The sequence below is a fragment of the Pan troglodytes genome, chromosome 10, assembly GCF_028858775.2.
Source record: "Pan troglodytes isolate AG18354 chromosome 10, NHGRI_mPanTro3-v2.0_pri, whole genome shotgun sequence".
NCBI lineage: Eukaryota > Metazoa > Chordata > Mammalia > Primates > Hominidae > Pan > Pan troglodytes.
The window spans coordinates 124983748-125006458 of NC_072408.2; the positions used below are offsets into that span (position 1 = coordinate 124983748).

Genomic DNA, 22711 nt, shown 5'->3' on the forward strand with positions numbered 1-22711 from the left:
TAGCATTAGGAGATATACCTAATGTAAATGACGAGTTAATGGGTGCAGCACACCAACATGGCACATGTATACATATGTAACAAACCTGCACATTGTGCACATGTACCCTAGAACTTAAAGCATAATAATAATAAAAAAAGATGATATTATGACTATCTGCCTTACCCTTCTGTTTTTTTTTTTTTTTTTTTTTTTTTTTTCAGTCAGAGTCTTCTTCTTGTTGCCCAGGCTGGAATGCAATGGCATGACCTCGGCTCACTGCAATCTCCGCCTCCCGGGTTCAAGTGATTCTCTTGTCTCAGCCTCTCGAGTAGCTGGGATTACAGGCACCTGCCACCACGCCCAGCTAATTTTTTGTATTTTTAGTAGAGATAGGGTTTCACCATGTTGGCCAGGCTGGTCTCAAACTCTTGACCTCAAGTGATCCACCCACCTCAGCCTCCCAAAGTGCTGGGATTACAGGCATGAGCCACCATGCCTGGCTGGTTTTTTTTTTTTTTTTTTTGGAGATGAAGTCTCGCTCTTGTCACCCAGGCTGGAGTGCAATGGCACAATCTCAACTCACTGCAACCTCTGCCTCCCAGGTTCAAGCGATTCTCCTGCCTCAGCCTTCTGAGTAGCTGGGATTATAGGCACCTGCCACCACGCCCAGCTAATTTTTGTATTTTTAGTAGAGACGGGGTTTCACCATGTTGGCCAGGCTGGTCTCGAATTCCTGACCTCAGGCGATCCACCCACCTCGGCCTCCCAAAGTGCTGGGATTACAGGCGTGAGCCACTGCGCCTGGCCATTTTTTTTTTTTTTTTTTTTTGAGACAGGGTCTCGTTCTGTCACCCAGGCTAGAGTGCAGTGACACAATCTCGGCTCACTGCAACCTCTGCCTTCTGGGCTCAAGCAATCCTCCTGCCTCAGCCTCCCAATTAGCTGGGACTACAGGCACGTGCCACCACACCCAGCTAACTTTTGTATTTTTTGTAGAGACGGGGTTTCGCCACATTGTCCAGGCTGGTCTTGAACTCCTGGGCTCAAGAGATCCACCCACCTTGGCCTCCCAAAGTGCTGGGATTATAGGTGTAAGCCACCACATCTGGCCTTGTCTGCTTTTAAAATTAGTTTAGAACGTGGATGGGGACGAGAGATGTTCCCTAGAAAACCCAAATAATTGCCGGACTCATTATTTGCTCCTTTTGCTCAGGGGCTCGTCAGCTGTAGGCAGGGATTATCACTACTATAAGAGACTATTTGTAAAGCAGTTTTCTTTTGAAGAGGACTGTGGGTATAGCAGATACAGTAACAGACTTTTGTTGTGCACGTTCTCAGAAGATGGAAGCATCTTGTTTCCCTTTACTTGTACCCAGGCCACCATCAAGGGACTGATACTCAGAATATACATAAGTATAATTTTTTTTTTTTTTTTTTTGAGAAGAGACTTCCTCTGTTGCCCAGGCTGGAGTGTAATGGCATGATCTTGGCTCACTGCAACCTCTGCCTTCCAGGTTCAAGCGATTCTCCTGCCTCAGCCTCCCAAGTAGCTGGGATTACAGGCATGTGCCACCATGCCTGGCTAATTTTTGTATTTTTAGAAGAGATGGAGTTTCACCATGTTGGCCAGGCTGGTCTCGAACTCCTGACCTCAGGTGATCTGCCTGCCTCGGCCTCCCAAAGTGCTGGGATTACAGGCGTGAGCCACCACGCCTGGCCTCAGAATATATTTGAATGGACAAGAATGTAACGTATATTTTCAGTTGCTATTTTAGCTCTGAACGACAATTTTACATAGCCCTATAAAATCTAGAAACCCAATTTTGCCACCCCGGAAACAACAATTTTCCTCCATCCCCCACTCCTGCCTCTTGCTAACATCCTGCCACTGACCCCAACAGGCTGGGCTTGGTTGTGGCATGAAGGCGTGTGTGCACATACTGACCTCCTTTTCTATGATAGCCACTTGCTTCTTGGCCAGCTTCTCCAGCTCGATGGACGAGTTGTTGGCATGCGTCTCCACCTCCTTCTGTAGCTTGAGGCGGTGCTCGTCCATCTCAGCCTTCAGCTTGTTCTCCAGGGCGATCAGCTGCTTCTGGTGCTGGCGCCGCATCCGCTTATAACCTGACATCTGTTCCCGCAACTCGTTCTCCTGCTCATGCTCATGGATCTGTCGTGTAACCTGAATTGGGTTAGGAAACAGAACTCAGGTAACCAGGTTCATGGGAGACAAGCTTTCAGGCAAAGTAGAACGGCCCTGTGGCATAATTTTATCCATCACCTTCACCATCAATTTACCTACTGTTTAGTGAATGCTCACCCGTAGGGGGCACTGTGCTAGATAGATACTCTTTATGTATTTTATCCCTAGTCCTCAAAACCATCTCATTCACTCATTCATTTCATTCATGAGGTAGGTGATAACATCTTAGTTTTATAGTTGAAGAAATTGATTCTTGAAAGAAACTCTTTATTCAGGCCGGGCACGATGGCTTACGCCTGTAATCCCAGTACTTTGGGAGGCTGAGGCGGGCAGACCACTTGAGGTCAGGAGTTGGAGACCAGCCTGGCCAACATGGTAAAACCCCGTCTCTACTAAAAATACAAAAATTAGCCAGGCATGGTGGTGGGCACCTGTAATCCTAGTTACTTGGGAGGTTGAGGCAGGAGAATTGCTGGAACCCGAGAGGCGGAGGCTGCAGTGAGCTAAGATCACTCCACTGCACTCCAGCCTGGGTGACAGAGACTCTGTCTCAAAAAACAACAACAACAACAAAAAGAAATTATTTATTCAGTCAAAATATGTTTACATATTTTTGATATACCATCACATATATTACATGTTCACATTAACACAGCTAATAAGGACTGGATTGGGAATCAGGCCCATCTCTGTATAACTCCAGAGCCATGTTATTTCTACTACACCAAGATTTCTCACCAACACTACTGACAACGAGCCAGATAATTATCTGTTGTGGGGGCCATCCTGTGCATTGCAGGATGTTTAGCAGCATCCCTGGCCTCTACCCACTAGATGCCAGTAGCACCTCCCACGACATGACAATGAAAAGTATCTCTAGATATTGCCAAATGTTCCCTTGGGAACAAAATTCCTCTAGTTGAGAACTACTACACTGGTTTGTTTTGTATATGTGTGTGTGTGTATATATATATATATATATATATATATTTTTTTTTTTTTAAGGATCATGTCTCTAACAGTCATAGACCTTTTAAATTAGTCTGAACATGATTTATTTCCTATTCCTAATATGAAGAGGTGAGTATGAGATCAAGAGATCTCTTAAATCATGTCTCCCCCATCCCCTTCTCTACAAAAGAAATGTTACCAAATTATAATACATTCACTCACTCTCCTAAAGAGGATAAAGCATTGCTATGATTTTTGGAAGGCTACTTTTCTTAGTAACTTTTCCTTAACTCATTTTCAAGTGAACATCCAACAAATTAAAGCTTGTAAATGTACATTTCAGCACCTCTTGCTCCTTTCTATTAAATCTTTTGTGATTTTTCCAGTCCTTCCTTCAATTTATCTTCTCTCTTTATTTTCCTGATCACTTCCTCCCTATTTTTCCTATTTTAGAAAAAAAATCTTAATTCCAGGATTGTAACTTTAGTCTTGTTCTTCACTAAGTGATTTGGTCACTCCTATCTACTGTAAGGCCCATCTCCCCAGCCTAACACCCAACCAAGCTTTACAGGAAATTTTCAAGCTGCTATTAATTTTCTGTACTATTTTCAGTTTATGGGTTAAAATACATTTTATACAAAGAAGAGTTTGTTTCTCTGCTCTTTTTAGAAGGTGGCCCTGCATACTAAATTGAGTCTTTACTAACAAGAGAGTGCTGTTCTGTAACTAGATAGTATTATCAAAGTACACCATTAAACATTAGCCAAACTTTGAAACCTTTCCAGTTGAAACTAACACTGGGTTTCATATTCATTTCTCTTTTCTGAAGGATAATACTCTTTCAAGTATTAAGAATAAGAGCAGAGGATATTTTAAGACCAAAAAAGGATAGCATCACCCAAAAGGCACCTAACCCTCTAAAGAAAATAAATGATCTATTTTATTATCAGAAAATGTGTTTTTTTAATGGACATAATTCAAGATGAAAGGAGGAAAAGAAGTAGTTTGAAATATATGTATCAATTTTACTTCTTCACGCTTATATGTTTCTGAAGTACAACTTTAAGGAAGAAACAATTCTAATCAATGGAAAGGATACCATTTGGTCCTTTCTGAATTCAACTATTTTTCAGAAAAATATGGCAGTAAAGTATCAGGGTTAGGGTAATGAATTTTAGATATGTTTTAGCTGGAAACTTTTTCTTATTTTAGCATTCCTTCTTTAATCAGATTCCCAAAGCTGAGGCATGGCACACTCTAAGCTATCATGACACATTTAAAACTTGGCATAAGCATTGGCTTACAGCCAATAAAATATTCTCAGGATGGTCATTTCCCTAAACCAGGATGCCTAAAGATAAAAGGGAAATGAGTTGTGTCAAGAAAATTTTCTATTTCAATTGGTGGGTGGGTCTCTGTAAAGAGGGTGGCTTTCTACTTGTACCAGATCACATACAAGGTGATCTGGTACAAGGATGTGGCAAAGAAAATTTACAGAGCTCAATCTGCTATCATTGTACACCACTGAATTCCAGGAGAGACATTTTGCTTTTGAATGCTTCCCATAATGTGGATAATTACCTTCTTAAACTCCTAATATCACCTTTCATTTGTCACAACTAAACTTTCCAAGTTTCAAATTGTCTTTTTGGGTATATATATAGAGATACTAAGCTTTATAATTCCATGCTCAAGCTGGATAGATGAATTTAAATAAAAGTATAACCAGATATTTCAATTGAAAAGTCTAACATGAAATATACAAAAAATATGATATTTACAGTTATATGTGCCTGTGTGTCTTAAGTGTACACTATGGGTTTTAAGAATACACCTTTTGGTCAATAAAATAAAAAATAATAGCTGTTAACTTTTTCATGCATATGGTTTAAAAAGTGCTTTCACATGTAATTTACCTCTTTAATTTTTAGAAGGCCTTGGATTCCTATGGTTCTTGAATTGCCTGAGGAAATTCATATCACCAAGGCAGAAAAAGAGTGACTATTTTCTGTTATAAAGTAATAGAGGGAATCAACACCCAAAAAAGTCAAAGCTAGAGAGGGTGGTAAGTCTAAATTACAAATTGAGTAAGTCTGAAATGGGAGAAAGTTATAAAGATGTAGTGACTGTAGTTTTTACAATGGCAGTCTCAAAAATGTGATCAACTAAAAGTGGGCAGTACCACCTTGCTCTACCCAGTGGATTGTGTGGAGAAAAACCTCATCTATCTCTTACTATATAATTGATCTTGGGCAAATTACTTAACCTCTTCAAGTCTCTCAGTTTCTTAATGTGTAAAGAGAGAGGAACTACCACTGTCTTCCTCAGGGTCGGAGGACTTTCTCATGTGAAAGTGCCTAGCAGGGTGTCTGACTCCTAGGAAATGCTCAACACATGCTGGTTTCCTTCCTTCTGATGCCAGGCTCTGTGAAGCATGTCCCTTTGCCCTCCACTTAGTATTTCTGGTGATGGAGACACAGAGCACAAGTGGATCCAGAAGAAAGGGCACATTTAAGGAAAAAAAAAAAAAACTAGCTGTATCCAGGTTGTGGATTATAAAATTATGTATAATTTCTGAAACTGAATTATTACTTATTTCATGTATCTAGAATATGAAAAATAAACAAATAATAAATAATGTGCCATGAAAAGGAAGACCAAAACTTTTTTTCTAAAGGTTCCTATAGCTGTTCAATGCTACTTTATTTAATTCCAGCAAAATTCGGCCCTAAAACAAACCACTTCATCTGAAGTGCAGAGTGTCCCTACTGTGTACAAAACACTGCACTAGAAGGGTAATAAGCAACTTCCTGAACATAAAAGACCATGGTGGCTGATGATGTTACCCTCTTAAGAGATCAAAGCCAACTTACAAGATTAATAATATGTAGGAATCAAAATGATGCATATGATAAAAGTGGCCACCTCAGCACTTAGAACAAATGAAATTTATAGCAAGTTCTTAAAAAGAATACAGTGAGTCACATTTTGGCATTAGAAACTTAACATTCTATTCTTTAGAATACCTAAGGAAAAACTGTTTTTTAAGTTTTTGCTAAAAGTAATGACTGATAACAGGCAATTCTGCATTTATAAAAGAATATGTTACATGAGGAATTCTGAAATGCAAACTTATAAATCCAAATTCTCATGTGATAGCAAGGCTGGAGGTGACCTCATTCATTCGTTCATTCATTTATTCAACACACATTTATTGACAGACTTTGACCATATGGGTTGGGCATGTAGATTGGACAGCGTAAGTGAGAAATGGTATCAGCAATGACCTTAGTGAGTTAAGAAGCCAAGAATAAGTAAAGAGATATGCAATATTTTGATAAGCATCCTCTGGTATACTGTCCAGGAAGAGAACACATTTTCAAGCATTTAGAAACAGGATGAAACAGTAGCATTTACTGCTGAGGCTCTCATATTTTTATTTTTAGGTATCAAATTCATTCAGGTATCCAATTTCACAATTAGCTGAATTATTAGGGTGCATTTTAAAAACTCCAAATGAAGACTCTCTTTCTATGAGCTTTTCTATCGAATCTGGCAAAGCGAAGTAAAAGAATCTATATTTGCATGAATAGAACAATAATACTTTTCTCCTACATGCCTCCTTGGAAATTCCCCTATCACGCCCTTCTCCCTGACATGTGTTCTAACATAAATTCGCCTCTGTAATGCAGTCACAGGTGAATTTGTGTTAGAACACACATTAGGAAGAGGGGCAGTGAGAATTCCTTCACAAAACCAAAAGCTGAACTCTGATAGATACACTGCTCTTTATATTAATATCTCTATCACGGAAACGGCCAAGAGCCCCAGACACTACAAAGTTTTCAGAAGAAATGACATCAGATGTAGGAACAGCTAAAAACACCCTCATGAATCACTAATATAATTAAAATATGAGGCTCTCCATAAAAACTCAAGGAAGGCACATCTCAAAGGCCCAAGAAGTCAGATTAGTGATTCTGCAGAACTATATAAACAACTTTTTTCCAGATAACACATGAGCCCAATATGAACTTCCTTACAGAAGAAGGAAAAGAAAGGTTAAAATAAAGATGCCATGAAATACCCTTCCTTTTCCTAATTCTTCAAAATAAGGGCAATAATCTCTGCCCTTAGAAAATTATAAAAATTATACAATTGTAATAAAAAGTTACAATGCTAAAGTTTTCTCAGGATTTCATCTGGTATCAAAGTTTATAGTCCTTCCTTATCCTTTGTTACAAATCCAACTGTGCAGCAGTGCATAATACAAAAATCTCAGTTATAAGGTGCCAAAATAATAAAGACATGTAGCAATACAGACCCAATGCCCATGGGCTTCTTCATATACTTGTCTGTAACCTCATTCAAAAGCACAATGTTGAAAGTGATACTAAGGGGGAAAAGCACAAAGCCAGGCCTCTTTTAGGCTTATGTTGAAGAAGTAGGCTCATAAACAAATTTTAGGAAGACTAATATCTTTGTCAGTTTGCAAGTAAATTTAAAATATGCATTTCATCATTTATTTATCTAGTTATTGAAAAACTAATTTCTAAATTCCTTTTTCCTGTTCACCTTTGGACCTCTTTGTGACTTGTTAGCGCCTCTACTAGAAGATGTTAAAGAACGAGTAAAACCAAAATAAATGAATAAATAAATATAGTATTGCCACCAACTATGAGAAGGCAAGGTTTCAACAATGACTTGATTTTTTATTATACTGGACTTTCACTTTCCCATGATCTTGCTCTTACTTTTATGTCATTTTAGTCATTTTCATTTGAGCTGGGGTCCATAAAACACAACAGAATTCATAATATATTTTTTAAAATTAAATATTTTATGATATTCCAGTGTCCTGATTTATACACTACTGTTGGCATTAGGCTTTAAAATAATATAGTGGGTAGAATTGTAGTACTTGGTAATATACATTAAAAAATCCATACCCATAGTTAGATTGTTCAAAATGGGACATGGAACCATACAACACCATACCTTTTCCCTTCCATTTTTTTCCCCCTCCCTAAAAGCCACTAGATACAAATACCACTGAACTCTGGTAAACTACCATCAATCCCAATCATGACTCCCAAAGCACTACATTCAGAGAGGGCACCCCACAAAAACAACTTATTTTGTGGCTAAAGCAACAGCATATCAGCTACTCTGTTTGTAACTTAATATAGGAGCAGGGGCCTTTTAGCAAATCAAAACTTCATTAGAGAGACTGGTTGCAGCTGTTCTCTGGATGGGCACTAGGAAGCCTGTACGATTCAGAGGGTTCCTGAGGACACTGCCCATAGCCTTGAGGTGGCATAGTAGGGAAGCAGCTTTTATCATCCACAGAGAAGAAGACTGTGATGGCTGATATACACACAGAGTAGCCCTGGGTGAGTTCACAGATGCGAGCATGAGATTATTCTGGCATGGCTGTAGTAATCTCTTGCTGGGAGGTAGGAGAGGTCATGAATATATGATGTGGGAATGAGGGTGTGGCAAGAGAGAAAAAAGAACCTGTCCCAAAGGGGGAAAGCCACTTGGTATAATGTCTGCTTCACATGTAAAACCACTGATGGTACTCGGTTGCTCAGAGCTTGTTATCATTTCCCCACTCATTTCAACATGAACGGGTCTGGATAAAGGTCCAAGTCTCACAAGAGTCGATGGTAAGTAGTCACAGTTCTCTAAAGCACCGTATTTCTTCTTTTGTCAGACATCATGGCATGAAGACAATAACTATTTGGTAATCTTATGATGCTTTATCTAGACTCAAAAGCACATTTTTAGGTGCCTAACAATCATTAGCAAATACATAGTGGACATTTTAAGATCTCCATTACATAGTGTAGCATTCCTTTAAAATGAAAAATTGCTCATCAAAGAGATCACAAGAAACTTCTACATAAAGGAACTTTAAAGTGGGCTTATTTATAAGCAGTTTAAATTAAATTGCTTGCTTTTAGACAGCAGCAGGCACAGCAATATGTAGGTGCTTTAACTTCCATTTTTCCTTGCATTTGGGTTTTTAAAGGTTATAATCCATTATAATTTTCAAAGATAATCGAAGCCTTTAAAAGACTTGAGAAATAGAAGTAGAAATCAGGTTTAAAAAATAGGACAAGAAAAACGATCATTTCTGGGTCGGCCTTGGATGATGTCATCATAGGTTCTAAATGTAATAGCCAAGCAGTGTACACTAACTCTTCCTGCCCATGTGACCTCTAACATTAATTTGGGCAAAACAACTAATATTTCAATAATTTTTTGGCTGAGAAGTGAGATTCAGAAGCAAAAGATTAAAGAGAGTTTAGAGTGCCAAGGATGAAACGATGTGAGTGTGTGTGTGTGTGTGTGTGTGTGAGTGTGAGCGCGCACGCGCACGCGTGGGGGGCCGAGGGGAGGAGGCATGAAAACTAACTCTTCCAGCACACACCCCTTTTGCTACTACAAGGGCATCCAGCAATCACATTTGCAATAGTAAAAATGCTGAAGAATCCTACAGTCTCTTTTCTTCCACAATCAGCCCTATCCTCTCCTACAAAGCCCTTCTTGCTTTATTGGTGCCAGGAAATTCTTCAGGGGTTAAATGGGGAAGTGCAGCCACTACCATTGTTGCAATAAATAAATGAATGAACCAGAACGAACCAGCAATCCGTCCCTGGGAAACAAGTATCTTATTTTCTACAATTATATACATTATCCAGCAACCATATATTCTTTAAAATTATATTTTATCTTTTGATGTGTGTGTATACATTATAGACACATATGCATCTATACAAAAAGCAGCAGTGCCGTGCATACATATACATCAATACCTTAAAAAATTTAGCATTATTTATTTCAATGAAAAGACAAATAGCTTTTAAAAAATTGGACAGGCTAGCAACTTCATCTCAAAGGCCTTATATTTTGCACATACAGCATATACAAACACACACAGACACACACACACACACAAAGGTTTTTTTTTTTTTTCCATGCCATACACAATGCTAAAATATCTGAAATCAGGTTGCTATGCCAACAGATTTTTTTCCTAAAATGAATAAAATTATTAGGAGAGAGAAAACATTCTTGACTCCTTTCCTCCCATCCATGAAGCCGAGAGAGGCTCAGGGAGGGCGAGAGGCTGCCAGATGGGGAGGAGGGGAAGGAAGGGAAGGTGGGTAGAGGGGTGTTTGCTTACCAAAGATGCTGATTTGATCGTGGCAAAGCGCTCTCTGTTCCGGTAGTGGAGGGCCTGGCTCTGAACTGACTGGGTAGGCCGCGGCTCAGGCCTGGGATCGCCGTGGCCCGCCTCATCCCTTATGAATACATGATCCTGCAGAAATGGATAAAAACAAGGAGAAAGTCCAGCTGTGCTCTTTCCTCGCCGGCTGCCTCTCTCTCACCCCTCTTTCTGCACAAGCACTGCTGTTTGAAATGCATAGTTTAGCTCTCTGCTAGTCCCCGCAGCTCCCACGGTACAAAATGAATAAGCAACACATTGCAGCCTTCAGTTAGGAATGTCAGCTGATCGCTAGTGGGATGCCTTCTGAATCCCTGGCAGGCTTTTTCTTTACCTCCAGAATTACATATATGCAAAAGAAAAAAAGAATAGAAAAAATAATGCAATGTACAGACTCCTTAGAACAGTTTGCTTAAAACGCTGTAACCAGATAATTCCTTTAAAAATGTCATGTCCATGTCTAGCAAGGAGGATGCTGGTGGCTTTTAACATAAAAGCGAGCCTCCGCCTCATTCCCTTGAAAGATCTGCTTTCTCAATTTAATTTTATTTGAGATCTGTTCGGTAGGATCATCGTTCTGCCTAGAACCAATGTAGGCTTGTGCTGAACTGCCTGTCTATCTTGTGCTGGGAAGATTCGGCAGTCACTGAGGGATCCTGCTTTCCAGTCATGATCGTACACAGTTCTAGCACCTTCTCTCTACAGCTTCTGAAAGGATTTTTTTTTAGATTTAAAGCGACAGGCGTACAATTTTAACCAAATGATACGTTCACAAATTCTTCTTCAACTCAGCATCGGTATGGTCACCAGAGTGAGTAAAGCTGGAATTTAATGTCCTTGACTGATTTAATCAAGCCCATGCTTCTTGATAGGCAAAGATAATTAATCTTGTTCTAACGTCCAGTGAAAAAATAGCATTCCCTGGAAGGATAATAATGGATGTTTCTTAAATGCAACTGAAATGACTTTTAAAGGGGAAAATGCTTTCAAAGGATGATGTTCCTCTCTATAAAGATGAAGTAGTGGTCAGTCATTAAGTGGCTATAACCCTTTAGAAAAAAGGACGCTATAGTAATTTGTACCTCAAAAAAATGTACAACCATGGGGGATTTTAAAATAGTACATGTTCAGGGTGGAAAAGGAGAAATTAATTCCTTATTTCCCTAGGGTTTTAGGAAAACCATTTGTGAGAAGTCAGTATTGCATTTTATCCATGACCACTTGAAATTTTTTATAATGGCTTTTTTCTTCATCAGGAAACAAAAATTAAAGAGGTTTAGAAAATACAAAATTTTATTATAGTCTAAAATTTGGGGAGAAATTAAATTTTACATCCAGATTTTTATGTAAAAGCCAAGACCCAAGATTAAATTGGGCTGATTTTCTTTTTCCTTTTATACATTTAAAATGCTTTGATGTATTGGGAAGGTATCTACCATTACACCTATATGGAGAATTGTTTTAAATTGATGTATTATAGCTCAAATAATGAAGGGATCTTTAATAAACTTGCCATTGAGGGCATATATATCAAATTCACGTATATTCTGCAGCTGTGCTGTCCAGCAAGATAGTGACCAGCCACATATGACTATTTTAATTAAAAATTAAATTCAATTAAAATTAATTAAAACAAAATTAAGTGCAAAATTGAGTTCCTGAGTCATAATGGCTATGTTTCAAGCACTTAGTAGCCATAGTTAGTGGTGCCATATTGGTGGCTTATAAAACTTGTAAGTTTTTAAAACTTATAAGAAAATATTTGAAAGGTCAGTTAAAATTATTCTACATGATTTCTCGTGAAATTTGAACTCCTATTTTACAGGGAAGAGCGAGAATGTGTGTAATTGGGATTCATTCACTAGGCTTAAGGTTCTAAAGAGGAAGGCACTGGGACCTGCTACCATTTACATTACTGCATATTTGCTAATAAATTTATGTACAAAATTCAACTTAATATTACAGTGCCAGAAAAGCAAGCAGCTCTTAAATGCCAGTAATCGAAAGAGATATGCTAGGTAGAGGCCTGTGATTTTATAGGAGGCCTTAACAAGTCGTAGTTTTGGTGAATATTAATTGGCTAACTTACCAAGTACATTGATAGAGGGGGAGACCTCAAATACATGGGCAACAGTTCAGTTTCACATTGTAATAACTTGATTTATAAGGATAACCAATGACACTAGAATCCACATTCTCCACAGGGCAGACCAAAACAAAATTTATTCATGTACAAATATGTGCAATTTTATTTAGTTTGTTTTATCTCTGATAAAAATTAACTCCTTAGAAACACGGTTTAGGGCTCTGCTTCTCCAATTAAAAGCCACAGTGTATTTTCTAAGTTTACTAAACTTGAGGAAGTTGAAGTACACCGGAAAAATTAAAACTTGAAATGACATTGATTTTAGTTGACACATATGTAATTAAGTAACTCAAGTATATTTTTAAAATAATGCTATTTTTATAGTCCAAAGAATAGGTTCGAAATTTTAACCCACTTTAAATATAATAATGCTAATAGTATAATTCTTTGCTTCCCCCTACATTTTTTTCTTTTATAAAATTATTCTTAGTTTTCCAGATCATTTTCATAACAGAGATCACTATCACTAAAGGTCTTCAAATATTATACAAGAGACCACAAAATGGAACAAAATTTTAGTCTAACAGTGGATATTCATTTCAAGTGCATTGGGAAATGAATTTTAATATTCAGTTCCACTGCATAAAACAGGTTCAAAACTCCAAAGACAGCTTATGAAGCTATTTAAAAATGGGAGAATGTAACTTGAGAAGTAAGCTCAAAGAAATTAAAGTATCAACTTTACTGGAAATATTTTCTGTTGGTTACACTGCCCCTTCAAGTAACAGTGCCTCTGTAAGAGGCCACTATACCTGGCTCCCAGAGTTTCTGAACTGCACACATCTTAAGATTAACAATGGAAAGGGTTAATTTCTATTTTTATGTAGTTATGCACTAGATACAGATTATTTACAAATGATAAGGCTGAAATCTTCAAAGAATGATTTTAGAAGATTAAGAAGAATAAATCTATTCTACTTAGCCAAGGCAAAATATATGGCACGGTTATAATTTATCTTTAAAACATTATCATCCAGGAAAAAACAAAAATAACTCCTTGAAATACCAGTTTTAAGAGTAAACCTACGTTAACCTGTTAAACTTACCACGTTTTTTTTTTTTTTTTTTTGAGACAGTCTCGTTCTGTTGCCCAGGCTGGAGTGTAGTGGCACTATCTCGGCTCACTGCTACCTCTCCACCTCCTGGGTTCAAGTAATTTTTGTGCCTCAGCCTCCTGAGTAGCTGGGACTACAGGTGCGTACCACCATACCTGGCTAATTTTTTTGTATTTTAGTAGGGATGGGTTTTCACCATGTTGCCCAGGCTGGTCTCAAACTCCTGAGCTCAGGCAATCTGCCTGCCTTGGCCTCTCAAAGTGCTAGGATTACAGGCACGAGCCACCGCGCCCAGCCCGTGACATTGTTTCATCATAAAAAATAAATTTCTTCAGATTAAAAAGGAAGCTGTCATAATGTTTCTTCAAGATCTTTGGTAAAAAGAATTGAATTTCTATACAAGAGTGAAATATGTGAAGCATGAGGCACACAAACTTTACTATTATACCTTAGACAAGGGGCTTTCCTTTTATTTGGAAGTCTTTCCTTTAAGTGTCTGACCATTACACTTCTGAAATGAAGGTTCGTGGTTAGGCACTTGCCTAGAGTTTCTTTTTCTAAATATATTTTCTTCCCTAATAGAGCTGGGGTCTCACTATGTTGCCCAGGCTGGTCTTGAACTCCTGGGCTCAAGCGATCCACCCACCCCGGCCTTCCAAAGTGCTGGAATTACAGGAGTGAGCCACCGTGCCTGGCTACTTGCCTACAGTTTCTAAATGAACTTGACTTTAACCCAGGAAGTCACTCCTCTGGACTCAGTTGTGCTTTGGGTTTACTTTTATCGCAGTACTCATCACACTTACTTGTCTGCCTCTGCATAAGGCTGTGGGCTTTTTGAAGGCAGAGTAAATGTCGTTTGAAAAATCTCAGTCTCCCTAGCACCTGGCATAGTGCTTGATACTTAGTAGGCATTCAGTAAATGTTTGCTGAATAAACAAACACAAGAATATAGGTCTGAGGAGATTTTGAGAAAATGACATTTTCTTTTGGATTATTTAACAGAATTCAAATTTGTATTTCATAAAAACCTGCCACTCTGTACTCTAAGGAAGTCGTAAAATAGTGACACACACATAAGCACACCTTTACACAGCGGGGTGCGGGGGGATGTATCTAAAAATGGCTCTTATCTGGTGATGAGAAACCTTTCTATAGACTCCCACACTTTCTACGCTGTGGAGAAGGGATCAGCAGACCCACCACTCTCCTTTGTTTTGTTCATTTCAAAATTATTAAATTATTGTCGAAGCAGGGGTAGCTATCAAAAGCTGGGGCTGGAGGAAGGGGAGGAGAAGATGAAAAAGCATATCTTAACTTGGAAGGATAGTTGGAGACAAAAGATGACTAGCAAAAGGCTGAGGAGAAAGACGTTACTACGGAGAAGTGTTGTATGACTGCTCTGTTTAAGAAACATTACCTTCATATGTTAATTTACTTTTACTTTGCCAAATGTGAGTTGAAGAGGCAAAGAACCCACCCCTCTATTCAGCAAAAATAATAGGAAAGGCCACTGAAGCAAGTGAAAATTAAACTAGAACATCCTATTCCCTCAAGGACATTTCTTTTTTTTTGTTTGTTTTATCCCGCAAAGGTGGTGAAAGCTGTTCTTTTTTTAAAGAGGGGATGGGAAAAGAACTAACATTGACTAACAGGAAGGGTCAAATAAAGCTTTAGGAGTCAGGGTAGAATGGCTTTTTTCCCCCTCCACCAGACGGAGTCTTTGCTCTGTCACCCAGGTTGAAGTGCACTGGCACCATCTTGGCTCACTGCAACCTCTGTCCTCCCCAGGTTTAAGCAATTCTCCTGCCTTAGCCTCCAGAGTAGCTGAGATTACAGGCGCGTGCCACCACGCCCAGCTAATTTTTGTATTTTTAGTAGAGACAGATTTTCACCATATTGGCCAGGCTCGTCTCGAACTCCTGAACTCTTGATCCACCCGCCTTGGCCTCCCAAAGTGCTGAGATTAAAGGTGTGAGCCACCGTGCCTGGCCAGTAGAATGACTTTTTTAAACAATAGTTTCTGGAACACTTATTCTGTTTTATAGAATGAAGTGTTGTCCCATTAAAAAAAAGAAGAAAATGTTCTCTAAATAATCCCTAGAAAGGGACCCTTATGACTGGCGTTCAATAAGCATACCTAAAATAACACTGATTCAAGAACAATGCTTTTAATATATTAAAGTCTTATGATCTATACTAATAGAAGGCAGCAACAGGCAAAGGGAATTAATTTTATACTTTAGTAAAATAAAAATACACCTTTTGATTAACAAATTTAAAAGACAGACTTTGCTGCTTAGGATATTATTAAAATCTATTTGCTATGGCTCTATACACAATGATTTTAAGGAGTAGGATGAAGGCTCAGAAGCAGGCTAGATGACAAGGAAACAATCTGGATTAAAAATCTGTACCAGAGTCACTTGTGAATAATCAAGAATTGAGGTGTGGAATTGTGTCCTTGGCCATCTTCAATTTAGTTCACAGAACATTTGTTGAGCGCTTACTATGTAACAGACACTGTGCTATGTGGTAGGTGAAAAAAAAGGTTCCTGAAGAACTACCAGTCTAGAGATGTGGTGATGTTCTTGTTATTGAAAAAAGTAGTGTGGCAACACTAGCCAGGGGGAAAAATAAGTACCTAAAGTTTATTTTGTCAGAATATGCCTTTAGCCTTATCAAATCATTCTTGCTCAAAAAGAAGACTGGATTGGGCCAGGCGCAGTGCCTCATGCCTGTAATCCCAGGACTTTGGGAGGCCAAAGAGGGTGGATCACGAGGTCAGGAGATCGAGACCATCCCGGCTAACACGGTGAAACCCTGTCTCTACTAAAAATACAAAAAATTAGCCAGGCGTGGTGGCAGGCGCCTGTAGTCCCAGCTACTCGGGAGGCTGATGCAGGAGAATGGCGTGAACGCAGGAGGCGGAGTTTGCAGTGAACTGAGATCGCGCCACTGCACTCCAGCCTGGGCGACAGCACGAGACTCCATCTCAAAATAAATAAATAAATAAATAAATAAATAAATAAATAAATGGAAGTTTGGATTAGGATCCCCTCAGGGCCTGGGAAAGACCAGAGTAGAGGCAAGGACTGGAGAGTAAGTAACCTGGAATTCTGATGTCAAAGGAAAATTTTCAGTGTCCCACTTTGCATTTTGGGGGCTTGATCTGTGGTAGAACTGTCCTGCTAAAATCAGGGCATCTTTATTCTGGAAGCAGAGCAGTTAAGTGCAAGTCATGCTCTCACTAGCTACTCATGGATTTCATTTTATTTATTTTTTTAAGGTCCTTCTTTGAAAAAGCAAATTTATTTCCTATCTAAAATGGTAATCTGTTTCAGATCTGTTTTGACTACCAGTCAAATTAATTTGACTAATTTAAGATATGTCTGCTTGTGAGCCGAGATTGCACCACTGCACTCCAGCCTGGGCAACACAGTGAGACTCTGTCTCCAAAAATCAAAAAAAGAAAAGAAAAGATATATCTGCTTGATTATAACAATCAAGGGACAAAAGATTCCTTCTCCCATATTCATATATTTTGGTATTTATTAAGCATGTTCTTATTGTGTTGGGTACTCATTTAACTTTCATTTAACTATCATTTAACTTTCTCAAACTGTAAAGATAGCTAAGATTATTTAATCCTTTTGATCCATTATGTTCAATGAACCAGTAGAGTATGATATTTAATATTTGGTAATTAATTTATTCCCTGCCTTCTTTTTGGTTTTGTTGGTCTATTCATTCATTCCACAGTTATTTACTGAGCATCTATGCTGCGCCAGGCACTATTCTAGGTATTGGATTTGTTACTTGTCCAAAGTAAAATAAAACTAACAGAGGCAGATAGAACTATAAATCAGTTTCCTCATTCCTAAGTTTAATATACAAAATTTTCTGTTGAGAGTTAAAAATCCTATTTATGTTCCCAAGTGAAAAAGTGTTAGGAATTTGAGTAAACCATCCAATACAAACTTCATGAATAATTTTTATTTCTATTGTTTTTAAAGATAACATATTTTAAAGCTCAGGTATAAGAACTAAATGGATTTCATGAAAAGATACCATATCTTAAGTTTTCATATATATTCTATTTTTTGAGCTCACTTACATTTTAAAGGTAACTCATCCAAAGTTTTATTTGCAAATGTGTTTTGATTTTCTTCCATCATATTTCCTCTATATATTTCATGATAAAATAGGAATATATAACTTAAATTCTTCCTGACCTATATATTTTTTGTGGATCAAATGCAATTATCTTCTACTTCAGAATATAAATTTTATCTGTTCTACTTAAGTCATCACATCAGGGAGAGAAAAGTATTGAAACACTCATATTATCACAAGGTAGGTCTATGACAGCATGCAAAAATAAAATTAAAAATCCCATTAGTTCTAGACCAGGGTTTTCTTTCTTGTTGATTATGCCAGTAGTGTCTTTCTTCTAATTCTGGTTGCCTATCTGAGAAGTCCTGGAGCAAAAAGATCCAACTGAATTCCTCTCTTTTGCCCCTTCTACTCATAGAGCCCCAGGGGTAATAGAAAGGAAAGTGCCAGACCTGTCAGCACTCATGATCACTCCCTCCAAAAAGACAGCCCAGCAAAACCTTCTTTTTTTTTTTTTTTTTGAGATGGAGTCTCACTGTGTTGCCCAAGCTGGAGTGCAGTGGCGCAATCCTGGCTCACTGCAAGCTCTGCCTCCCAGGTTCACGCCATTCTCCTGCCTCAGCCTCCCGAGTAGCTGGGACTACAGGTGCCTACCACCACACCCGGCTAATTTTTCGTATTTTTAGTAGAGACGGGGTTTCACCATGTTAGCCAGGATGGTCTCGATCTCCTGACCTCGTGATCCGCCCACCTCGGCCATTGCACCTGGCCTCTAAACCTTCTTTTTTACTCTTCAAATACATGATCACTTGCCCATGTTGAAAGGACACCAGCTGGCAATGCTGATCTCTTGGTAGATTTCTGCATCTGTCTGACATCTTTGCTTTCCTCAAATTGCTTCCATGTCTTCCTGATAATCTGGGTCCTTTGCTGTCTCTCTGGTCCTGAGGCACTGTCCACATAGCACACCAGCCATAGCTTCTATGGCCTTCCCCTTTTCCTTGAACATACAAAGCTCTCTCTGTCTCAGTGCTCTTGTACTTGTTGCTTTCTGACTCATCCCCATCTCTTACCCCAGCTGGCTAGCTTCTATTTGTTTTTGAAATTTCTGCTTAAATGTCACCTCATCAGGTAGGCTTTCCTTACTCCCTGCTAGAGTAAGTCCTCCTTTTACCCGAGGCAAGTTTCTTTCTTTCTTCTTCTTTTTTTTTTTTTTTTTTTTTGAGTCTCACTCTGTTGCCCAGGCTGGAGTGCAATGGCGCGATCTCGGCTCACTACAACCTCTGCCTCCTGGGTTCAAGCAATTCTCCTGCCTCAGCCTCTCGAGTAGCTGGGATTACAGGCACATGTCACCAGGCCCGGCTGTTTTTTGTATTTTTAGTAAAGACGGGGTTTCGCCATGTTGGCCAGGCTGGTCTCAAACTCCTGACCTCAAGTGATCCACCCGCCTAGGCCTCCCAAAGGGCTGGGATTACAGATGTGAGCCACCACGCCCAGCCAAGAAACATACTTTTGAAAGAGCATACTTCTAAAAGGGCATAACCAACAGGTACACTCAGGAAGACTTGAAGGTCTACAGTATTAAGATTATTGGTTTAGAGAAGGACTTATCAAATTCTTCAACTTATTTATTGATGATGATGGACATCAGAGTAATGAGAGAGGGAGATGAAGAAATAGGCACAGATGTAGCCTGTGTAGTCCTTTGTTACTTTTTGACTGTAAGAAAACTGTCACATGCCAGGTTTAGTACCACACTGCAGTTGCAAAAAGGTAACTGAAACATCTGGAAGCTAAGTGACTTGAACTGGATTCGCTATGATTGACAAAGCTCACCTCTGTGGAGGGTACCAAGAAACCTACTTTCTTATGCACGACGGAGGAGCTGGAATTGATTGTGCTTTCGTCATCGTGCATCATGACAAGTTCGGAACTGCTCTCGTCCATGACTTCCTGCATGCTGTTCACACTGCTGCTCTGGCTGCCTGTGCTCACGGACATGCTTGGAATGGAATGGTTGCTGCCCAGGCTGTCCATTTCCCTGTTCAGGCTGGTTCCATGTTCACTGTCCTGTAAAAATGGGGCACTGAGGTTAGAAAAAACCTCAGTGTGTGTCAAGCACACTCAATTTTGCAGTGTCAAGTTGCTTTTCTGCCAATCTGCAAAGACAAACTTTTTATGTACTGGCTCCACTACTCCTCCACCATTTTCATACATCTCATATTTGCTTCCTATGCCTTCCCCAGGGGCCATTCTGGACATGGGTCATAAGGCTCCAAATGCTGCCATCCCAGGGCTTTCCCCTGTCATACACACTATCATATTATCGTGTTGCTATTCAGTAAGCAAAATCAAGCCAGGTTTGTAAGGGACCTTCTGGAACATCAAGGAGCTAGAGGAAGACTGCTGGCCACTAAACAGGTGAGCTCTAGGATATCTGCAAATACAGCAGTGGTCACTTGAAAAAGTAGAGTGGAAAGAGTTTTCAGATATTTGACAAGCAATATGCTCCTTCTGCAAGTCATTATTGAGTAACTTCATATCTAAGCAGAAATATTAATTCTACTTTCCTGGACAGGTAATTAAAGTCTGCCTCCCTCAAGCGATTCTATCATGCTTATCTCTGTAATCTTATTATATATATCTGGTATTCATCATTACTGGCCCAAAGACTACTATTTGAAAAGTGGTAAAATAATCAGAACATATAATTTATCCATCACAGTGGGATATCTTTTGATATAAGATTGAATAATAAAATTAAATCCATTTAGCTACAAATAAACCTTGTTCTCAAAAAACCATATGGTACACATATAACTTTAATAAACTGTTACTTAGCCATGGCAATATAAAAAATTACTGGGTAATATAAAATGGAAGATAATACATTATATTTTTAACAGACTTATTTTCCCAATTAAAGGGGATCATTTCTATACATGCAATCAAGAAATTTTATAGTTCAATGCAACTTTCCGAGCTTCATTTTTAAAATTATTGATAAAATACTTTTATGTTTATTTTATTTTCTGTTAAAAAGCTAAAATACTCCTGTTCTTGTTATGTCTACGTTCTGAAATCCTGCCTCTTTAACTATATCCCTTTCTTCTATCTTCGGTGCTTCTGACTCTGCCCTGGCTCCATCTCCACCGCATTTAAAGACGAAGAAGCCTGCCTTATATTTATGGATCTCTCTACATGCTGCCCACTCTTACTTTTCTTTCTTAACCCAATTTCTGAATCTTAACATAATTATTTTTTCCTGTCTCCCTCTTATCAACTCCCATGAATTATACAACTCCAGTAATCTACTATTCATTCTACCTAGTCCTGTAAAACTGCTTTTACTAAGGTCATCAAGGATTCTCTAACTGAAAACTTCTATCTGTATACTGGCAAGAGTATATAATGCCAGGACCTTAAACTCAAAAGGCACGAAACTGAAATCATCCTAAATCTACTTTTTCTCCCTGGTTCTTTTTCTCTGTTCTTGGTATTGACATACTCCTAGCCACCCAGGCTCCAATGCTCAGAGTCACCTTAAACTCCTCCTTATCTGTCACTGTCAATGAGAAGCCATGGATTATGAAATCTACCTCTACGATGTTTCTCTAAAGTGTTCCCTTTTCCCCATTTGCATCGACACTGACCTTATTACCTCTTGCATGGACTATTAGCCAGGATGTTGCCCATTCAAATCCATGTTACACTCTGTTGCTAGGATAATCTTCCTAAAGCACAACACCTTTCTGAGTCTAGAATACCCTATGCCCATTTGTCAGAAACTACCCACATCATGTCCTCCAGGAAACCTTCACTAATCCCACCAGCAGACTTATTTTCTCCCCATCATGGACCCCTGCAATGGGGTTACACCTCTGTAGCACTTTTCATATTTTGCCTTATATAAGTGTTATTTTATGAATGTCTCTTGTACAACCCTTCATGTCTCTTAAGGCGGACAGCATCAATTAATTTTTATCTTCAAAAGTTTTTCATAGTGCCCAGTCTAGAACTTTTTCACATAGTGGGCATTCTATAAGTGCCTGCTAAAATAAATTGAACCTACTTCCTCATCCTCCTGTGACTCATTCAAGGGTCCATTCCGTGTCTCTTGGAAAAGTATTTTTTTCATTTTTCGGTACTGTAGGTTATCTAGCTCACGAACTGCATCTTTTGTCCTCTGTATGAGGTCAATGAGGACACGTAGTGGCCGGTCTCGTCGAACAAAGTCATGCTGATTGAGGGAGGAGGAAAAAATAAACTGATAATGAAGAAATGTCCTTAGGTGCAAGGTACAGATATAAAAGGAAATAGAGAATCATAAAATAGTTCTATGGATATTACAGAAATAACAAAATATGATTTTCATGCCATGTGTCCTTCCATATTTTGTAAATCTCATAAAGAGATAGCTATGCTTTTTTCTTCTTCCTTAAGCCCCATTTTGCGGATGTGAGAATTCTTTTTAAAAATTGTACATATTTAAAGTATATGGCAACATGTTTTGATACACATATATATAGTGAAATGATTTCTACAGTTAAGCAAATTAACATATCTATTATCTCATATAGTTACTTCTTGGTGGCAAAGTACCGAAAATCTTTAGTCTTAGCAAATTTCCCAGATATAATACAATATTATCAACTATAGTCCTCATGCTGTACACTGGATCTCTATCCTTATTTATCCCACATAACTAAAACTTTGTACCATTTGACTTTCATCTTTCCATTCCCCATCCCTTTCAACCACCTTTCATTTTGTGTTTTATTCTTTGTTTACTTTCCACATGTAAGTGACATCGTATGCTATTTTTGTGTGTGTCTGGTTTATCTCACTTAGCATAATGTCTTCTGGGTTCACATGTATTGCTGCAAATGGCACGCCCACTTTCTTAAGACTATATATAAAATAAATATTATAAATAAACAAATATATAATAAATATATATAATAAAATATTCAGTCATATATATTATTGAGTCTTAAATATCTATATCACATATACCATAATTTCTT

At 38.5% G+C, this 22711-nt stretch overlaps 1 protein-coding gene across 32 annotated transcripts in view; it reads right to left on the minus strand.

The window, feature by feature from the left end:
- TAOK3 (TAO kinase 3) overlaps nucleotides 1–22711 on the minus strand; it is a 223643-nt gene that overhangs the window by 29615 nt on the left and 171317 nt on the right. For 19 of the 32 annotated variants that reach the window (XM_016924350.4, XM_063785053.1, XM_054664681.2 and 16 more), the window contains 4 exons: nucleotides 21757–21924; nucleotides 19548–19754; nucleotides 10329–10463; nucleotides 1928–2164 (listed from right to left, as the gene is read on the minus strand). In XM_016924350.4, coding sequence (XP_016779839.1) covers nucleotides 1928–2164; nucleotides 10329–10463; nucleotides 19548–19754; nucleotides 21757–21924 — 747 coding nt within the window. Of the gene's footprint in view, nucleotides 1–1927; nucleotides 2165–10328; nucleotides 10464–19520; nucleotides 19755–21756; nucleotides 21925–22711 lie in introns of all 32 variants that reach the window. The other 13 variants (XM_016924344.4, XM_054664680.2, XM_063785064.1 and 10 more) reach the window with 1 other exon arrangement.